At 44.3% G+C, this 19,758-nt stretch overlaps 1 protein-coding gene across 2 annotated transcripts; it reads left to right on the forward strand.

Annotated features, from left to right (window-relative positions):
• Positions 1-1,139: 1,139 nt before the first annotated feature.
• On the forward strand, positions 1,140-17,746 carry lin28b (lin-28 homolog B (C. elegans)). Of its 2 annotated transcripts, none has more exons than XM_037449788.1 (4): positions 1,140-1,236; positions 7,084-7,274; positions 15,705-15,892; positions 17,428-17,746. In XM_037449788.1, the coding sequence occupies exons 1-4, from the start codon at positions 1,215-1,217 to the stop codon at positions 17,744-17,746; spliced, it is 720 nt and encodes a 239-aa protein (XP_037305685.1). In that variant the 5' UTR covers positions 1,140-1,214. The 2 variants fall into 2 exon arrangements, with proteins under 2 accessions (XP_037305685.1, XP_037305686.1); XM_037449789.2 differs by lacking the exon at positions 1,140-1,236 and adding an exon at positions 6,192-6,422.
• The last annotated feature ends 2,012 nt before the right edge of the window (positions 17,747-19,758 follow it).

Consider the following 19,758-nt stretch of genomic DNA (forward strand, 5'->3'; position numbering starts at 1 on the left):
CTTACTTTCCGTTTCCTGTAGTTGAAACTATTCGTTAAAACCCAACACTTCCCGCGAGGTGTCAAATATTCAACAGCCTCACACTTGACTATTTTTCCGACTTTCCAACATGGCGAACCCGTCAACCCGATGAGCGGATCCCCACCTCGTATTATTTAAACAAACTCATTATGATTCAGACTTTCGTTTGAAGTGGTCGAAATACTTCATTTTCTGTTGTAACACGGTATTTACTCAAATGCCTCGCTTTCATTTCGTGCATTAAATACGAACTTTTCAACCGCAGAGAGCCAACGGGTGTCGCTATTTATGTCGAGTCTTCCGACCCTTTGTGCTCATCGACTCCCAATCACTGGTCTGGGAACAGTTTACGTGTAGCCTGCACTGCGCTGGACACCGGGCCTGTAGTGAGTGCATAGCAGACGTCAGATCAGCAGGGTGGCTTTGGGTAGTATGTGTGTCTTTTAAAAAACATGCGAAATGAGTTATTGTAATGCGTCCAGAGGGGATATTAATGATTGCAATGTTTAGTTAATAATTGGAACAAGCAGGGCTAGAGATGTGAAAGTATGGACCTTTATCCACAAGAGAGAAAGTGTGTGTGTGGGGGGGATCTGGGAGCATGATGGGGGGGAGGCCGAGAATGCCACACGCTTTGAAGAGCCACGATAAAGCTGCAAGACGTGCAGGAGGTTGGGTTCATATCTACCAATGAGATCTTGACCATTGGACAACGTTTATACCAAAACTCCTTTCTGATTCGTCCGGCAACAGCATCAAATTGACCGACAACGTCTTAGCATTTTGTGGAAGATGACAATGAACAATGGTGCCTCAACTACACGGATCCGTCTGGTTACGACTCTCCAGATGTGTGCCACAAGGCGCCCAGCGATCCGCCGGTGTCACATTTTGAAAAAAAAAGAAAAAAAAGAAACACTGAGCCAGCGTGTCCTGCACGTTGCCGCGTCTTAAGTTACCGTATATAAAATATTCATCCGCGGAAGAAAAAAAATCTCTTTGATTCCACTTGGCTTCATGCGCCAGGTTTACAAGTCGGCCTAAAACATGTAATCCGACCTGAAGCGTTGGCAGGCTCTCTTCTTTCCCCCACGTTTGCTTCATTGGGGGGGGGGGGGGGCACACGCACCGGGAGGAGCGTCCGGTCTACCCCGTGTCATCTCATTCATTCACGGGAAGGGGGGAAAGGGAAGATGTCTGCACCCGCTCCTACAGGTGAGTCACTGAACGGTGGCCAGTTTTTTTTGTGTTTTTTTTTAACTAAAGTTCCTGCAGAAAGCAATGGATGCGGTGTTTGGGTGCTGGGAGCTCGCCTCTTGTTCAAGCTGCGTCTCGCTGACCTGAAATGACCGGATTTGAACAACTTGGCAGCGAGATGGATCGGCTCATTTAGCGAAACCAGTCATTAAAGTTAAGGGGTTTCAGATGCCCAAACATAGCCGGATTAGTAAGGTTTAGTATAACAAATGGCGCGTTTGGTATGAAAGTGAACTGTGGATTCCTTGTGAGAGAACACCCAAAAAGAAGAAGAGTTAAAAAAGGAGCCGTTAAAAAAAACCTTACCGATCATCATTAGGTTCATTCTAAGAATATTACGGTCTTATTATAATGATCTTACATTAAGGAAATAAACCCATCAGAAGCCTCTTCATGATGTTGATCAACAAATGATGGGGAACTTTTAAAATCTTCACGAACCCCACAGGAGGGAAATAAAGTAAATCTTACCCGCTGGATCCATGCAGAAACCTCAGATAATACATACATACAAAAGTGGATATTTGTCACACCGGCTGCAGAGGCGCTTCTTTGCCAAACCTCCCCCATCGCTGTGACGTCACCGATATTTCATTCACATATTTTCAGCCGGTTTACTCCTGTTTGAAGAGAGATTCTCGAATTAAAAAATGACCAATAACACGTGATCTACCTCCGCCGCGGTTCTTTTCGTTTTTCTTCTCTCATTGTTCACATTCACCCTGCTGATTTTCAGGAGCTGGTACGTATTTTACTCGCTTTTATGAATGTGTTTTAAATTGTGTGATATAAATCTTGATTTGGATTTGGATTGAAATCACGTGTTTGATGAAGTACTCGATACTTATTTTGTTAAATGGAGCGAGTAAATACTTAAAATATCCCACAAGTTATTGTTGTTGTTTAACTTCTGCGGTCAAGTGTTGAGCACGTGGTATACGCTCACTTTTTGTGTAACTTGTATACATTTTTCGTTGATTCAAATTAACTATAAACGAAATCTATAGAAATAGCAAATGAAGAACGCATTTAAATGTAAAAAAAACCCTTATTATTTCTTCTTCTTTTACATAGACAGGCAGAAACCTCAAAGAATGTGATTTTAAACTAAGTAAGCAAATTCGCCCGTTTTTAGACTTATAAATAGATGAAATAATTAAGAGAATATTACCTTTTTCATGAAAAAACTTTCACATGTTGTTACTCCAAGTCCATGTAAAGTTAGATGACGTGCTTTGCCAACACTGTTTACACGTCCTTGCAAAGGAAATACAAGTTAAAGGATTGGTGGCTGGAATGCATGAAGTAAATTACAAAAAAAATAACCCCTTCACTAAAAACGAAAGGAGAAAAGGGAGAGAGGAACTCAATGAACCCTTTGAACAGCATTGACAGGAGCAGAGTAAAGGCAAATTTCCTCTGGGAGCCTTCAGGGTGAGGAGTGGGGGTTGGGTGGGGTTAGCTGGGGTGATGGAGTCCAAACTCTGCTCAGAAAGTTGGTATTCAAACAGCTCAGGAATCTGCTCCTGCTTATGAGATTTGAACCCTTATATTTTTCTGTTTTGGACAAAATTATTAACTGATTACTGGCTGATTTCACTTGGCCTTTTTTTGTTTAAGAAATGTATTTTGGTAAGTTTGAACAGTAAAGAAAAAACAATGATTTGTAACTTCAAATTAAGAAAAAGTTGAACGTGATTTATGGCCTTTAGTTGGTTTCCACTGCAGAAAACATGGGTTAGGTGGTGGTTTCCTTTCTCTTGTCTATGTGGAAATGCGACACATCTCCTGATTGTGGCCGTGGAAACAGTAGGGGGCTTAAAGCATAGTGACAATAGACCTGAGACTTGATTCTTCAAATGTCTTGTTTGAGAAATGTTTTGAGAAAATGCTGTCTTGATTTGTGAGGTGTCATGCAGTTTTTACAGATTAATGATGCATTGGAAGGGTTTACACACAAGTTCTTTGTTACACAAAAAGTAATGCAAACTGATTTGCTAACATTCTTAATTTTGTTTTACATTCAATTCAAGAAAGCTCAGTTTCTAGTGAACTTTGCCAAAACCGCTTCCTCTTGACTAACTGGATTATTATTTCAGAACCCTTTCTTGATTTTAACTGGATTGTAAAAACAGACCATTTTATGGGTTTCCGTAACTTTTTGCAGGATTTCTTTTGGGGAAAAAATGATTAATTCAAACTAAAAGATGGTTCAAAACCACATGCAGCATAAAGGGTAAATAAATGGAAGCTTAAGATTATAAGATAGAGCCGATACATGAACTACAGAAGTTGTATTTTCCAGTTCAGCGTGGTTGTAAATTTGCTAATGCAGAACTTAACATTGTTTTTCTCCATAAATCAAGACACAAAGCACGATGTTTGAGCACAAGCTCATCCTCTGGCTTGAAGGCAACTAGTTGTGGTGTAAAGCAATTCAAATATGGCGGAGAGGTTTCAGTTGGTTGGTTATGAGATTGAATGTTTGTATTTTCAGTTCATCAAGAAAAAAAAAAGCCAAATCATGTTAAACTCCCTTACTTCTGACAAAACCTCACCATGACAGGTTTATTTAGTCTGACCCCAAATACACACAAAACAACAACAATGTAAGCTCAAAACACAACAGACAATCTTTTCTTTCAGCATGAGGGAAAATCATAGGATTCCAGAAGGAATATTTTTTTATCAAGCATACATTTGAAAAACATAGCAATATTGATGACTTTTTCGCTAAGCTTTATAAAATAAAGTTAATGTGCAGTAGTGCAAATATATTCTGCATTCTGAAGATAAAAAGCCAAATTACTGGTCGATTCATTTGAAAACCAAATAAGGTTTCTTCTTATAACACTCTGAACTCATACATCCATCATCAGTTTGAGACGTATAACATTAAAAAGAAATGTAATCACTTATGTGAAGGTATTTAAAAATAGTTAAATCTTTGATATATATATATATATATATATATATATATATATTTTTTGGAGGGTATTTCAGTTGCTTCATTTGACCAACAGGCACACCCAAGCCACCTAAATCATTCATGGCCATTAGCTCTGCACAAGTCATCGAGCTGCACTAAGGGGGATTTCCACAGACTTGTTCTAATCAGAAAGGTCCTGTCAGGATATGACTGAGTGGGTAACATCTGACACTGGCACCCAACCCTGTGACCCAGACAGTAATTCTATGGCCACTGCAGAGGCCTCCTCTGCGAGCATCTTCAAAAACAGGCCTTTAGCGCGGGGGCTGGGATGGATGGATTGGGGGTAGGGAGAAAACTTGTGAATTCCAGAGGGTGGGCTCTTGGGCTGCGGTGGGTGGAGATGGGCCTGTTGTTGTTTCATTCCTCCAACGTGTTTTTCCTCTTTGCCCGTGTACCCGGGAATAACCCCAACCGGGGGAAGATGTGAGATAGGCAGGAGGGTTTCTCAATGGACGTAGTATTTTTCAGGCTTGTTGTTATCAAGCTGCTGTGTGGCCTTGACTAACCGCAGCTCTTGGTTGGACATATCTCTGTTTGTCTCATGCTGGTGGACATAAAGTGTAACTCGAATAAGCAGTGAGAGAAGAATAGAGGTTTAAACTCTTGATTTTATTCAATTAAAAAAATGTGTGAAATTGTCTTTTGCAGTTACTTGCATGATATAATTAAATTGAGTAAAGTAATACTTGTCAACAAGTAATATGTGTCAAATTAACGCAAGATAAGTTTATGAAGAGGTAAGAGTTCTTATCTAAAAAAAAGTTTGAACTTTAAAGAACATACATTTTTGTTTCGCTTTATTTGATCCAACTTCTACTGAAAGTTAATGTCTTCGTGCTCAAAGCGTAACAAAATTTCTGTTTAAACCTCTTATTGTTTTTACGGTGATTCTTTCGCTCTGCAGAAGATAATCTAGCACATAACATACATGTATAGCCACCATTTAATCACCTCTGTGCACAACGCTATCTAGAAGCATCTAGAAGCTTCTCCAACGTGCCGTCGGCCTCACGGTCGACTGACAACTGAACACAACTGAACACATCAGTTTTCAGGTTTGTTTTTCTGGGTTTCCAGTCACATTCCAAAGCTGTGAGTTCAGCTCTCCTCTGGTGCCCACTATGATGCTGGGAGGTAACTGGTTGTAAGGGAACATGAGCTCAAAAACATGTCCATGCATAGAAAGCATGGAAAATGAGCATCACATGTTTATTCTGTATTGTTATTATCTGTTCATTTAGTATGTAGGCCTCTTCCCTTGGTTGTTTTTTTTCTGCACTTAAGAGTTTATTTAACTGAAATATCAGATTTAGGAAAGTTTTTACATGCTATAGTTCCACACATTGACACATTGCTGTATTCATGCGTGGTAATTGAACAATTTTTGTATTTGAACAAAGTCTCTCTCTTTTCTTGCCATATTGTTCGGCTTTCTTTCCCCCGTGTTTGGTTCAGTCCCGCTGCTCCGACCACCCAATCACACCCAGAGGATTCATTCAGATTTAATTGAATCCCAGCTAATCTAATCTCAGAGTATAATAGCTTCAGGCTACGTAGCTACCCATCTCGAGCTGTTACCGCCGACCGAACACGGCGCTCCCCCCCCCCGCCACCCCTCTCCCCCCTGTTTGTTCGAGGCTCTCATTCGCTTATGGCTGCTTCTCTGTTCACGGCACAACTACAGGGCTGCAACTCCGCTGGCGGTCGCGAGTCCGATTCCCTCCTCTTCCCCGGAGTGGAAAGACGAGCAGCAGAAAGACGAGCAGCAGGAAAAGCGTGTAATTGTCAAAGTCACGTGTTCTCACTACGGGGAACGGGCACAGTCAGCTCGAGAGCGAATGAGAGCGAGGGAGAGAGAGAGAGAGAGCGAGGGAGAGAGAGAGAGAGCGAGGGAGAGAGAGAGAGAGAGAGGGAGAGAGAGAGGAAGAGCAGCGCAGAGGTGGCGTGAGTGAGGCAGGGATTGCAGGGGAAGAAACAGAGACATGACACAAATATCGAAAGGCAGAGAGCACGCCGTACCATGCGAGCTAAATTGGTGACCGACGGGCTCGAGGATATCGGATTAATGGTGACTACCGCAGCCCGCCTTCGCAGAGGAAGCTTCTCTATCGCAACTTGGGCGCAGAGGGTCCGCGGGGAAACATGGCCGAAGGTTATTCTGCTATTATTTTCTATTTTCTGCTCTTATACCCCCCCCCCCCTCACCACCTACAGCTTGCGCGAGGGTGTGTGGAGAAGGGAGGGTGGAGGGGGGGGGGGGGGGGGGGCTGCAACGTGGTAGTTGTGTTCCCCCCCAAAAAAACACTCTCTGGGTTTTCACTGCGTTAAGAGCGAGCGCGTTTTTTGGGCATCTCTGAAAAAAGCATATGTGGTACACCTGCCCTCCGGATCACACGCAGCCAAGAAGAAGACGGCGGTGGTGGTCCGCCACAAGTTGCTCCGACTGAGCGGGTCGGAGGCGACCATCCGCCAGGGAGTCAGAGGCAACTTTTTTATATACGTTTTTTTGTTGTTGCGGGGGATGTTCGGCGTTACCGCAACGCGTACGAGCGGTACTAGCGGCGCGGGACATTTCTACCGACCGTGAACTTCACAAAGCCAGCTTTGGCAAGTGGAGGGGATCCCCCTCCGCCACCCCCCCTCCTTCTCCCACGCACACGCACACGCGCACGCTTTTTGAACTTTTTTTTTTAAATAATACGCAAAAAAGTGCGAATTCAACGTAATGTCTCAATCTGTATGTGTGTAGGCATGTGTGTGTGTGCTTTCCTGTAGCCTGTACAATGCGATAACGTGCCTCTCGCCTGTTACAGGAGGGCCGGGGAAAGGTGGCGCAGAAGAACCCGCCAAGTGCACCGAGCAGGAGGACCGGACTCGACCTCAGAACCTGTCGGGATCGGGCTTCTGCAAGTGGTTCAACGTCCGGATGGGCTTTGGATTTATCTCAATGACCAGCAGCGAGGGTCGCCCCGTCGACCCCCCTCTGGATGTTTTCGTCCACCAAGTAAGTATAGACGCCCCCCCCCACCCCCCCAAAAAAAGGAGAGAATAAATCCAGCACAGATCGATGCAGAAACATGTACACGTTGTTGTCACGTGGCGATCATTGGCCTCATCCGGATCCGTGAATAGTTCTATCTCCTTCCCCAGGCCATTCCGCTGTCAATACCCCCCCCCCCCCCCCCCTCCCCACACACACACACACACACACACACTATCCTCCCCCGTGTACTTCTACCCAGAGCAGCGGGCAACATTGTATCATCCGGATGTTTTGCACTGCCACACATGTTACTGTGTAATCACTGAATAAAAATAAGAAAAATCAACACGTTAAGTTTTCTCCTAAAGCCACAAGTGTCCACCCCCCCCCTCACCTCTCTTCCCTCTGTACTGTGTGAAGGGGAAGGGGAGACGTGTTGTGTGGCTATACGACGCGGTTAGTTTTCACACTTGGCACTAGTGGTCAGCAGAGGCTTGAGATGCGGTCACTTCACATGTGGGGAAGGAAGGTGTAACGAGTCAAACTGCACTCTGGTGGTGGGAGGCGTTGGGCTCCTCTGATGTTGTTTCGTGGGTGCATTCTGCACGTGCCTTTTACATTTGTCCCGTTTTTCCACCACATGTGGTGTTGCTGTTGATTTATTGTGCACGGCGCTCATTTTTGAGGCTTGGTTTTCCACTTATTCTTGCAGCACACAGAGGGCCTCTCTCTTCATTCAGCTCCTATTCCCACACGGTTTAATCAGCGTTTTTTTACGGTCCAATAAAGTGGCTTTAAAATTCTCAGGGAGGAAGGATAGAGGATGAGGAGAGGCATTTTCACATTTCATCTGACCTTCTCCCCCTGTAGAGATATGTTTTCTATGCACTCAGGGGATGTTGTGCTGTACTTGTGGGTGGAGGAAGTAAATTAGAGGTCAGATGTTTGCACTAAAAGATCCACTGATCATTATAAGCTGAACCAGGAGTATTGAGACATGTCAATGGTTTCATGATGGCTTTTCATGTATTTGCATCCATGTAGAACTCCTGGTGGTTTATTTTTTCCTCATACATACTGTACATAAGTTGTTTCTGGTCTGAAAATAGGAAGAGGGACTTCTATGTTTGACACTGATTGCTGATGATATTTGTTGTGTCTCACCTGTAGATCATCACAACAGTTTGCAATGATGAAATAAGGTCTTTAATTAAAAACATTTTTTAGCTCAACAACATCTTATTAGCCTTAACTTGTCATCTGACAAATATAAATGTTCTATTGATTTTTATAAAGTTAGTTGTTTTTAGTTTTAGCCTTCTGATAATAATGTAATGTCATTTAAATTCTGCATTAGGTTCAATTTTTTTAATTGTTTTTTGTTTTGTGAAAAGGATGAGTCGCAAAGGGTTTGATTGATGTCATATTTCGGTGCTCCTTCGACTGAATGTGCTGCATCCTTCAATGTACACAACGCTCCCTGCACATTTTAAAAGTGGATCAGAAACGGAGGGAAGGTCCAGTCTGAGAATAGGGCATGAAAAGCTGAGCAGAAGTCAAATATCGTCCGTCTGTCTCAATGCTCTGTAAACTGAGGCTGGTCCCATATATGGGTTCTTCCAAGTCTATGCAGTCCAGTGGGGTATTTCGTTGGTGAATTCAGGAATGAAAATCATAGTAATTTATCATTGTCCCTTTCTGCTAACCATTTCCCTAAATTAAATGTGCCTTTCTACGTGTTTTGAAGAACATTTATATGTATATATGTGATAGAATGATTCACATGTTTAGGTGTTTTCCCCAATTATTTACAGGAACGTAGTTACAATAATACAGCTCATAGTCATTCAACACAAAGAACTAACGATATGCATTCATAAGTGCATTGTCATTCTGGATGCAAAACACTTGTATGCAAACACACGTGTTTGCATACAAGTGTTTTGCATACGCATTCTCATTAAATCTGTCTCTGGGTTCCTCTGACTGTTCCTCCCTTTGTGTCTCTGCTGTCAGCCGGAAGACATTTGTTTTTCAGGTTGTTCTGGAAATGACGTGCATGTTAAATGCTGCTACAATACGCTGAGTTTATACTGTAGTTTCTTTATAAGTACAGAGAATATTCCGGTTGGGATACAAATCTTTGAAATCCCAATATTTGAAATGTGACAATTCTTCTAAGAACTGTTAATGTTGTGACTTGCCTGTATTTACGATAGCAGGTCACCTGTCGTTTATTGTCAAAACAGTGGAAAGATCGCAAACGTATTCGCAGCACAGAGGTAAGAAAGGTGGGGAGGGGAAGAGGGAGAGTGAGGACACAGAGGGGGATAGAGGAGGAGTTTTCCCATAGGGATGGGGGAAAAAAATAAGTGGTGGTGGTGGTGGAGGGGGAATGCGGGGGAGTGTGTGTGTGTGTGGGGGGGGGGGGGGGGGGGGCGCGGGTGGTAGTCGAGGAGGAAAACATGAGCGAGAGGTTTGGAAAAACGAGTTAGTGAAGGAGCAGGAAGGTAAGAGAGGGCGGGGGGGGAGTGTGCACGTGAGTCACTGAGAGGGACCACAAGTTCTCTTCCTGGGAGGCCTCTTCATCAGGACTTCTATCTGATCACTTCCTCTTTGCACCGAAGGGGGGGAAGTGGGGGGGGGGGGGGGCTTCAGAGAAAGAGAAAGAGACGGAGAGAGTAATTAAGCTTCTTCACCACCCACTTTTCCCCCCTGCTTAGCGAATCCGCACACAAAGCCATTTCATTATCTCTGTTTGTCAACCCCTTCTCTACCTGGACTGTGACTGTGTGTGTGTGTGTGTGTGTGTGTGTGTGTGTGCGTGCGTGTGTGTGAGTTCCTGCTGGGACTCGGGGGTTGCTCTCTCCTCGGGCATTCTTTTAAAAAGAGGAATTTCTTTAAAGACAAAAAGGCAGGAGGGTTGGGGGGGTGGCAGAGGGGTGGGGGCCTGCTTTCCCTTTGTCGGTAATCAGTTTGAAATGTTGAACAGTTTGCTGCTGCTGTTATTCTCCCGAAAGCTCCAGAGTGTGTGTTCAATTTATGGAGTGAGTGAGTGAGTGTGTGTGGTTCCTTCTCCTCTTAACTACTGTTGGTGTCTACATGGGAACCATTGTAAGATGTTTCAGGTTTTAAGAGAGAGTGTGTGTGTGTGTGTGCATGCGCGCGCGTGATATTGTGTGTGTTTTGTGTAGCGAGGTTAAAGTGGGCCCCTAGTGAGATTAACCTCTGGTCCGTGTCACCGTTTGGCATGCAGGCCCCACCCATCTCTGCCTCCAGATAGCCGGTATCAGGCTTTGTCTCTCCTGCAGCCACAAGACCCCACCCCCCCCCCCCCCCCCTCCTCCCGGACCCCCTCCACCCATCCCCACCCTGTCCTCCACCTACTCACCCTTCTCCACTGCACATCAAAAACGTATATCATGTGACTTCCTTTTGAGGAGCTGGCCACATACGGCGCAGATGATTGATAATTGGAAAGGTGGCAATTTGAAATGTTTCTGCACTTTGATCTTATGTTGCATTTTCTTTAGCTGAATAAATAAGACGTGTATGGCAACAAAATGATTTAGTTGCAATTAGTTAATTTTTTTATTTCAATTGCTTGTTTAAAAAAAGAGATGTAGGGTTTAATATTTTATTTGACGTAGAAAAGCATCAAATGCTCATATTTAAGAGACTAGATGACATTTTAAATTTTTGCTTGGTTTTTGCAAAAGACGTTTATTTCTGTCAATAAATTGTTTAAATCAATAACAATTCAATCTGTAAAACATATAAAATTATATATATATATATAAATAAATAATGAAAGACTGATTAATTTGGTCGAAACGGTAATTTTAAAATTGAGATGATCAATAGATAAATTCAGTTTTAATAGTCTTATTTTTGTCTTCAGCAAATTATCTCGGCTGCAAAATCAATCATTTGAATAATACTTCAATATTGATATCACTCTATTACAACTTAAAGACAAATGCAGTTTAATGTTGAAAAAATAGTGTATATTAATGCTATACACTGAATGTTTAGTATTCAACTTTTCATAAAAAAACAAGATTCTTAACCATTTTGTATGTATATATATCATCATTTTACATGAATAAATTGTGTTTTACTTGCTCACATATTTAATATTGGCTGTCTGAAAGAGCTGGCGTTATTAGCCGGCCGTGTGTTTAATCACCAGTCACCTCAGCGATGGTTCATTTCCCCTCTGGTGCTGATAAAAGCAGCAAGATGATCCAGTGCTTCCTCCCTCGGATCAGATATTGGCCCCAGTCATAATCAAGGGTGTTGGATGCTGTTAATTTGAGGCAGGGGGAACATGAAGGCTTTTAAGTGCTTGATGGGGGTTGGGCAGGGTTCAAGGGTCAGGGCCACTAATGACAACGTGTCGAGGAGTGCTGGGGTGTCAGCGTCACAAGCGCCGCTCTGTTGGTGGTTTTCGACATTTGTGCGTGTGTTTTTTTTTTTTTTTCTTCCTTTTTTTTTAACGTCCCGCTTTCTGCTCTCGTTTTTCTTTCCCCTCTTTCTTCTTTGGTTTATATGCGTCCTGTCGAGGCTACGTCCATCTGAGCTGATCTGGCCCAGCTTTGTCCACTTAGCATTTCCTTTCCTGTGTGCAAAAAAAGCTACTTAATGGCACCACGCCACATGGTGACCGCCATCTCCCCCCCGCCCCCTCACCCCACCTACACATCCTCTATCCTCCGAACACCAGCAGCATCTCTGCGTGGGCCACCTCGGATTTAAAAGCGTCCGTTGCGATTAGCCGCTCCGTAGCCGGTGGTCGCCACGGGGTGATTTTTTTTTTTTGCGGGGGGGGCTGCTGCTGTGGGGTCTTCTTTCTCCCGCTTCCCCTCCATCCCCTCACTCACGTTACAGCTTCCTGTATTGATTGCTGGGTCTGGGGATGACGAGGGCCTGTCTGATGAAAAGGAGGGCTATTTCTATCCAGGATGTTGGAGTCAGTATCGATCGCTGGCTCCTTCCTACACACACACACACACACACACACATATACACACACACACACGCGCGCGCACACAGCCATAGGAAGATATTTATTACATACGAGGAAGCCTGTAAGCATAATCAGTGCCGGTATCCATTTTGAGTTTTTTGAGGGTGGCTGCGTCTGTTTTTAAGAGAGAATTCTGCTAGCCGGGTGTGGTCTGCCGGTCAAGCAGGGGGTGAAGCCGAGTCGTACCACTGACCCCCCCCCCCTCTGGATTTCTGCTGCCGACCTGTAGGGCTCCTGATCAAATGGGGGTTTTGTCCCCCAGGTCTCCTCCCCCCAGGTCCAGCCACACTGATCAGGAGTTGCTCCTCCATTGGAGCTGAACAGAATGCGCTGGAGGCATTTCCATGAGCGCCCCCCCTTCTCCTCAACAACCCCGCTCCCACCCACCACCCCGCTCAAGACCACTCCTCCATTTTGTGTCCCCACCTTCTCTCTAAGGTTCTCGTTCCCTCCCCCCCGGCCGTGCCCTTTCCTGACCTCTGTGCGTAAACTGAAACGGGTCAGGACACCCGCCAGGTCACTCGAGAGGAGGGGACTCGGGTTACAGGCACTGATTTGTGACGTTTCCTTCTTCATCTTCACGCAAACACGCCAGCGTGCAGGCGCACACGCAGATGTGCATCCTCATGCTGCGCTTCTTGCGTCATTTGCGTAGAGATTGAGATGTTGCAAGGCCACGCGTCCAAACTAAAATCGGAGGCATGGGTGTGATAACGCTCCTTATATGGAGGACGTGTGTGTGTGTGTTCGCGTGTGCACGTGCGCGTCTGTGTGTGTGTGTGTGTGTGTTTCCAGGCATTTCTGCGGAACAAAAGGGGTTGTGTGGTTTCCTCACTGGTGCATTGACAGCGTTGCAGAGGGGGGGAGGGTGCTGAGACAAACCACTCAACTTTGACCTGAAGAGACGAGCCGCCTGTGGACCGGAGACAGGACAGGAACAGGAAGGACTCCTGCGCCACACGGTCTGGAGACGAGTCAATGATTAATCATCATTATTCAGAATCTGTTGGTTTTGTGGGGGATGGGTGCATGTTTTTATTTGCTTCTATTGATTTCTGCTGCAGGAATGCCTTTCAGGCATTTGGATTGTCTAATGATGGAAGTCATAAATCATTCTTAATTTCAATGAGCAGGGCTCTGACTGCTTGAGGTTCCTCATCTCGCTTTATTGGCGGGGAAATCGAAAGCCAGATATTTTTACGTATTAATTTAAATGAATTAGCATTTTTTAAATCTCGAAAGTCATGGTTTTTGCAACACAGCGATCAAACATCAGTCATCAGTCACAAGCTGAGTTTTTGACTCCCCTCATCATCTCTTCTGTTTTCTCGCACCTCTGTAAAATCTTTCCATTTCCTGATGCTCTTCCTTTACGCAAAGATGAATCCAATACCCGAATACCCAAAATGGATGAGTCCTCCATTAGAACCAAAGGCAGCGTGGCCCTGGCTGCAAGAAGAGAATCGAAACATCTGACAGAGAAACCAGCTCCCCTCCTTTCTTAGAAATGGTGGAAATAAAAAGTCTGTAAAAAAGGAAAAATTAGCATCAAAGAAGTTTGATATTAAAGCATCAAGCATACTACATTTTCCTATTTTAACCACTTATCCTCTAGTTATTGCTCCATGCTTTTTCAATGTTCTGTGATTCCTGTGGAGTGTTTAATGAGTTTGACACAATATGTAGATTAATACCAGGAAATGTGAAGAAATAATAGGCAGAAATATGCAGTTTCCTTTTATCTGAATTAGTGTATCACACAAAGACGAATATAACGAGAAATCCTATTTGTGTATACTTTATATTGCACAGCCCGTGATAAACATTTCTAGTCGGGATGTCTTGTTTCACATAGCAGTGAGAATCATTTGTATTAAATTGTATTTATCCATTTTCTTTTTTTGTTGTTTTTACTCGTTGCGTTTGATATTAAGTAAGTACAGAAAACGACACATTTAACACATTTATGTTACCTGGTGTCAAAAATAAGATTTTTAAAGGGATTTGCAGATTTATCATGAAAAGCTTTTTGTGCATTACGCAGGAGTCTCGTCTGTTCTCACATTAGCACATTTTGAACGTGAATTGTGAAAGATTAAAATAAAAAAATGAAAGTCATTCAGATTGATGTGCCACTTGTATTGTGGATTTTCTACTGTACTTCCACTTTTTGGTTTTTTTTATTACACATTTTGAGCTTCTTAATGAAACACATCAACACAAGTTTATACTGAACAAACTTGTTTTTGAAGAGCAAATTATGAATATATTTTGTGATCCCTAATGTGTCCCAGTATTAAATCCTCATGTCATTGCATAGTGTACATATAGATGTATACTATGCAGACACATACAGACACTATTCATAGTTTCTTTTCACAAAGAAATGTTTCACTGCATACATTTCCACCTCCTTGACTCTCTTGGGTTTTCACATTTCTCAACCTTTACCTTCCTGTTGCTGCCGTCAAACATCTCTCCTCAATCTATAGTTTCACATTTTATTTCCTCGGATCAGTTCACCATTTCTCTATTCCCCTCTTTCTCCTACAAACCCTGAAATAGAAAGGAAGCCTGCGTGTTATTTATAGGCCAGCATGTATAGCAGGTAGCAGGTCATGCTCGTGTGGGCGTGCGCTAACCTCCGATAAATAAAGGTCAGCCGTCCGCTCTGTGCGTCCCAACGAGACGCCGGTCTGCGTCCCGGTGGCCTCGCCGCCACTGAATCCGTGCGGCCTACGGATGAGACGCACGAGAGATGTCCCGGGAGAAAATGATCGTGTGGGTGTGTCCCCCCCCCCCCCCCCCCCCACCCGCCTGCAGAAGGAAAGGGAAGTGGTGCTTCTGCGAAAAGTAGATAAAGGGGGTGAAGCAAGGGCGGCGTGTTTGAAACGAGCTTCTCTTTGCAAAGGCTGCCGTAGCAGTTGGTGAAGTAACCACATGCAGTCGATGATGCCTTTTCTGTGTACAACGTGTGCTACTGTGTGCAGTACCCCCCCCTCCCCCCTCAGCCAACTCCCCGCCTCGATTGTTCTGGGACGACTATTTGTAGATGAAAAGTGTTGATGTCCTCGGGCCTTGGTGCATTGTTATTAAAATAACCAATGCATTCATTGCACTTTATCTTTCACCAAGAACCATATAGAATACAATCGTTGTCTTAATTTATCATTCGAGGTTCAGATACCTAGTCGGACGCTATATGAATCTTTAGACATATCGGAGAGTGCTTTCAAATTATTCTTCATTATTCCAAGGGCTGCATATTGCTATATATATATATATATATATACATATATAGCAATATGCAGACCTTTGTGTATAGCAGGCATTATCTTTCCTTTCCTTTTGCCTTCATTCATTGTGCTTTAAGTGCCTGCCAGTTTTAAATGGATAATTGCTTTTTTTTCCCCTCCCCACAGAGCAAACTGGTGATGGAGGGCTTCCGCAGCTTAAAGGAGGGCGAGCAGGTGGAGTTCACCTATAAGAAATCCTCTAAGGGCCTGGAGTCCCTGCGGGTGACCGGACCTGGTGGGGGACCCTGTGCAGGCAGCGAGAGGAGACCCAAAGGGAAGGTCCCACTCCAGAAACGCAAACCAAAGGGAGACCGGTGAGTGTGACGCAATCAGGAAACATGGAAAATATAATGGAAAAGTGGCCTGTGTTTGCAGGAATGTAAGGATTCAAGTGCACCAGCCTCTCTGCTTTTAAGGCTGGAAATATGCGAGTGTTGGCAGCTCGCCTTTAAAAAGAAGGAGAAGGAGACATATGTTATGTGTACATCTAGCGACCTGTTTCTGAGTGGGCTGAGATTATAGATTAAATCTACTCAATCCGCCCAAGTACATGTCTGTTGCCATGGTTATTGTGCACAGTGGTGCACTTTGCCTGCCTTTGCTGCTATTTAAAATCAATTTGCCAGCGTTTACATTAGAAAAAACATGAGCACAGGGAAGGGTTGGGTTTTACGTGCATCTCGACGTGCGCATTTACCGAGTTTCACACTCAGTAGATGCGCACGTGGAACTCTTTGAAAACACCTGGTGGTTTAAGCAGGACGTTCTGCAGGTCCTCCTGCCCACATGGATCCATGTGTAGCAGGTATATGCTGCATCGTATAGCATGGCCTCATTGGAACAACCATGTGATGTCCCGTCTTCCATTGTGTGAAAAGAAAAGCTTTTGTTAGAAAGAAGGAAACTCAATAAGGGATTGAAGGCTCCCTGATTGTTTTACATGGTTGAATAATTCAGTTTATTTGGGATAATTGATCCAGTGTCTCTACCTTCTGCTCAATGTAAGAAACTGGATTGGATTATATTCAGCTTTTGTTAATAAATTAATAAATTGGCAACACAAAATGTAACTGCATTGTAAAAAATGTCTCCCTCAAAAGTAAAGGCACAACTTTAAATACTTTCTCCAAATTTCTTTTACCCATCTTGTCTGTTAAGGTTGTATCAAAGGTGGTTTTCTGTTTCTTCATATACAATATTTGGATAAATTATGCGATTAATGAATTAGAAACAATAGTCTTATTGTAGTTTTAATTATTCTATTACTGTCTCAATAAATGTAAGTTGTGAAATTCTTTAAACCTGACTTGTTTCAGATATATTCCCCAGATTTGACTATTATTAAGAGGCATTGCAGTGTTTCCCATGGTAGAGACAGGCAAAGATGATCAGTTTTATGCTTCATCAAAAGATAACATGATTTAGTTTGACAACATCAACCTTGAACTAAGATGCAGAGCGATGCGTTTTCACAGCTATGAAAGAATGAAGCATCACAGCAAATAAGTCTGTTAATGTGGATTCCTACAAGTGCCCCCCCCCCCCTCAAGCCCTATTCATTCAGCACCCAATTGCTTCTTGTCAAATTGAATAACACAGAGCAGTTTGTTATGCCACAGACCTCTCGGGTTGATCCGAGGCCATTTCGTGTCGCACACTGCCATCTAGTGACGAGTCTTATTTGGAGCTGCTGATGTTTTCACTAAAGTGTTCTCTTCTCTTTAAGTAGCTATGATCAAAACTATAAAATGATTCACTAAATGGGGCAATATTGCAATGTTTTTTTTTTTTTTGTGGCTTGAAAATGTTTTTCCTCACCTCTTCCCCCCCCCCCTCTCCCCCCCTGCAGCTGTTATAACTGTGGAGGTCTGGACCACCACGCCAAGGAGTGTGGCCTGCCCCCCCAGCCAAAGAAATGCCACTACTGCCAGAGCATCACGCACATGGTGGCTCAGTGTCCCCACAAGGCGCTGGCGCCCGCCACCGGCTCTCAGGACCAACATGTGTCTACCTCGGCCTTCAGCCCGGGGGGGGGGCCTCTCCTCGGCCCGCCGGAGGAGGAGGAGGAGCAGCGCTCCGGCTCGTCTCCCCTGGAGGGCTCGTCCTCCTCCCCCGAGGAGCCTCACACACACCGCGGCCCCCGCACCCAGAGGTGGAGGAAATCGTGAATGCGGCCTGAGGTGAAACCTTTCACCCCCCCCCCCCCCCCCCCTCCTCTTCCCCCCAACACTCGCACCTCCCCTCAATCAAGGATACCTGAATCCCCCCCCCCCCCCACTTCATCTACCTCACACCTGTAAAAAACAATGGGAGGTGTCGATTTCTTCACTTTTGCTTCTCTGACAGTGAGTGCATCCCGGGCAACGATGAGCGGGGGGGGTACGGACGTGAAGGTGTGTGACCTACTTGCAGTCATCTGGTGCGGCCATGGCAACCGCTGCTGGAATAGTGACTGCGGGGACGGACTGTTTTTCTTCTTTCAACCAGTGCAGCTCAAGAGTGAAACGACGTGGTACGAATCTTCTCCCCCCCCCCTCCCCCCTTTTTTTTCTTCTTGGGTCCACTTTGAAAGCCACTAATTTCCATCCTGTGGGCCAAATCATTCTGAAAAATCCCGTGGCATCGTCAGCGGCACACGCGGCCGCTCGTCTTTAAAAAGGATTAGAAGAAGACTTTAAAGAGCTCAAGACACTCTCGGCCGTAGTCCAGACCCACTGTCTGCTGCGTCCTATGAAGATCATTAGGGAAACTTTATGGACAGTGAGCTGCTTGACACACCCTCGCTACAAGCCTCTCCCTTCCACGACACGGCCCGGACCGACCGATCGGCTCGGAGTGAGCGTGTAAGGCGTAGAGAGGAAAGCAGAAGGTGTGTGTTTGCGTGCGTGCGTGCATCCCCAGAAAGAAAGCCCAGTGGTCCCACTGACCTCATGTCCAGTTGTGAGTCGACGCTTTTAACGTTTGGGTCTCCCATCTTTAGGCATAGAATCCGCTTTGCTAACACATTGTATAATCCCGCTAGATTATAGTTCGTCATTAGATTTTCCACTTTGGTTCTCGCTTAATTAAATGAAATTAACATTAGAGCTTATAAATCATAGTTTAATTAATTAATATATGTATACTCTGATATATAAAGAATTGGTTCTAATATAGGTGAATAGCGTGGAAACTCGTCGCTCTCTCTCTATTTAACTGTTTTTATCTACGACGAATCAAATTTACCTTTTATAAAAGAAAAAAAAAAAAACTCTTACTCCACGCCTTCTTTAAATGGTCAAATGTCACGTCTGACCCGGCACAAGGACACACCTTGTTTGACCATTACGGTGTCATCACAGCTGCTCTTCTTACTTAATACCTCACAAATACCTCCTTTTGGAAACGAATGTCACAGAAGGCCGAGCCGCTCGCCCCCCCCCCAGCTGTGATGCAGTCGGATCGAACCACCCGTTCCTCCTCCACCCGTTCCTCCTCCACCCGTTCCTTCTCCACCCGTTCCTCCTCCACCCGTTCCTTCTCCACCCGTTCCTCCTCCACCCGTTCCTTTTCCACCCGTTCCTTCTCCACCCGTGCCTACCAGTTGTTAGTCAGCACCAGCCAGGCGACGCTCGCCACTGCTGCTGCTTCAGACTCACTGAAGAGAGCGAGAGGGAGAGAGAGAGAGAGAGGGGGGGGGGGGATGCTTTTTAGAATAACTTGAATCACAAGCATGGCTTTAGTGGCACTTATTTGTGACCTAATAACTCTTCTCTGACCATATTGAATGTGAAAAGAGCTTTTCTGAAGTCGACTGCAGACAAAGTTCATGTCGGGTCGCTTCAGAGTTATATCTTAATGTTCTGACAAATCAAGTAACTTTGTATGATGAAATCAAACTATCTTGTGTGTTTTTAAAAGCTCAAAGTAGACAACCAACTTTTTTTGGTGTATTTCTATACCAAATAGTTTGGCTTTATTTTTTGAAGGTTTTTGAAGTTAAGAAGTGCTTGCTATCAGAATAAGAGGGAGTTATTCCTGAAAGCGCTACACTGCGTTCTTTTTTGGGGGGGGGGTTGATGTACAGCTTTTTGAATGTTTGCATGCGTTAAGAAAAAGAAAATTGAATTCCAGCAATGCAGCCGAAAAAATTACAGTAAAAAAAAAGTGAATGACCAAACCACACAGAAAGCACAGCCCA

The sequence above is a fragment of the Pungitius pungitius genome, chromosome 20 (genome assembly GCF_949316345.1).
Source record: "Pungitius pungitius chromosome 20, fPunPun2.1, whole genome shotgun sequence".
Taxonomy (NCBI): domain Eukaryota; kingdom Metazoa; phylum Chordata; class Actinopteri; order Perciformes; family Gasterosteidae; genus Pungitius; species Pungitius pungitius.

Excerpts from the sequence above, each read along its gene's own strand:
- lin28b (XM_037449788.1), top strand. The coding sequence starts at position 1,215 with ATGTCTGCACCCGCTCCTACAG. Across the intron at positions 7,275-15,704 it reads TGGATGTTTTCGTCCACCAA|AGCAAACTGGTGATGGAGGG; the intron begins GTAAGTATAGAC and ends CCCTCCCCACAG. Across the intron at positions 15,893-17,427 it reads CGCAAACCAAAGGGAGACCG|CTGTTATAACTGTGGAGGTC; the intron begins GTGAGTGTGACG and ends CCCCCCCTGCAG.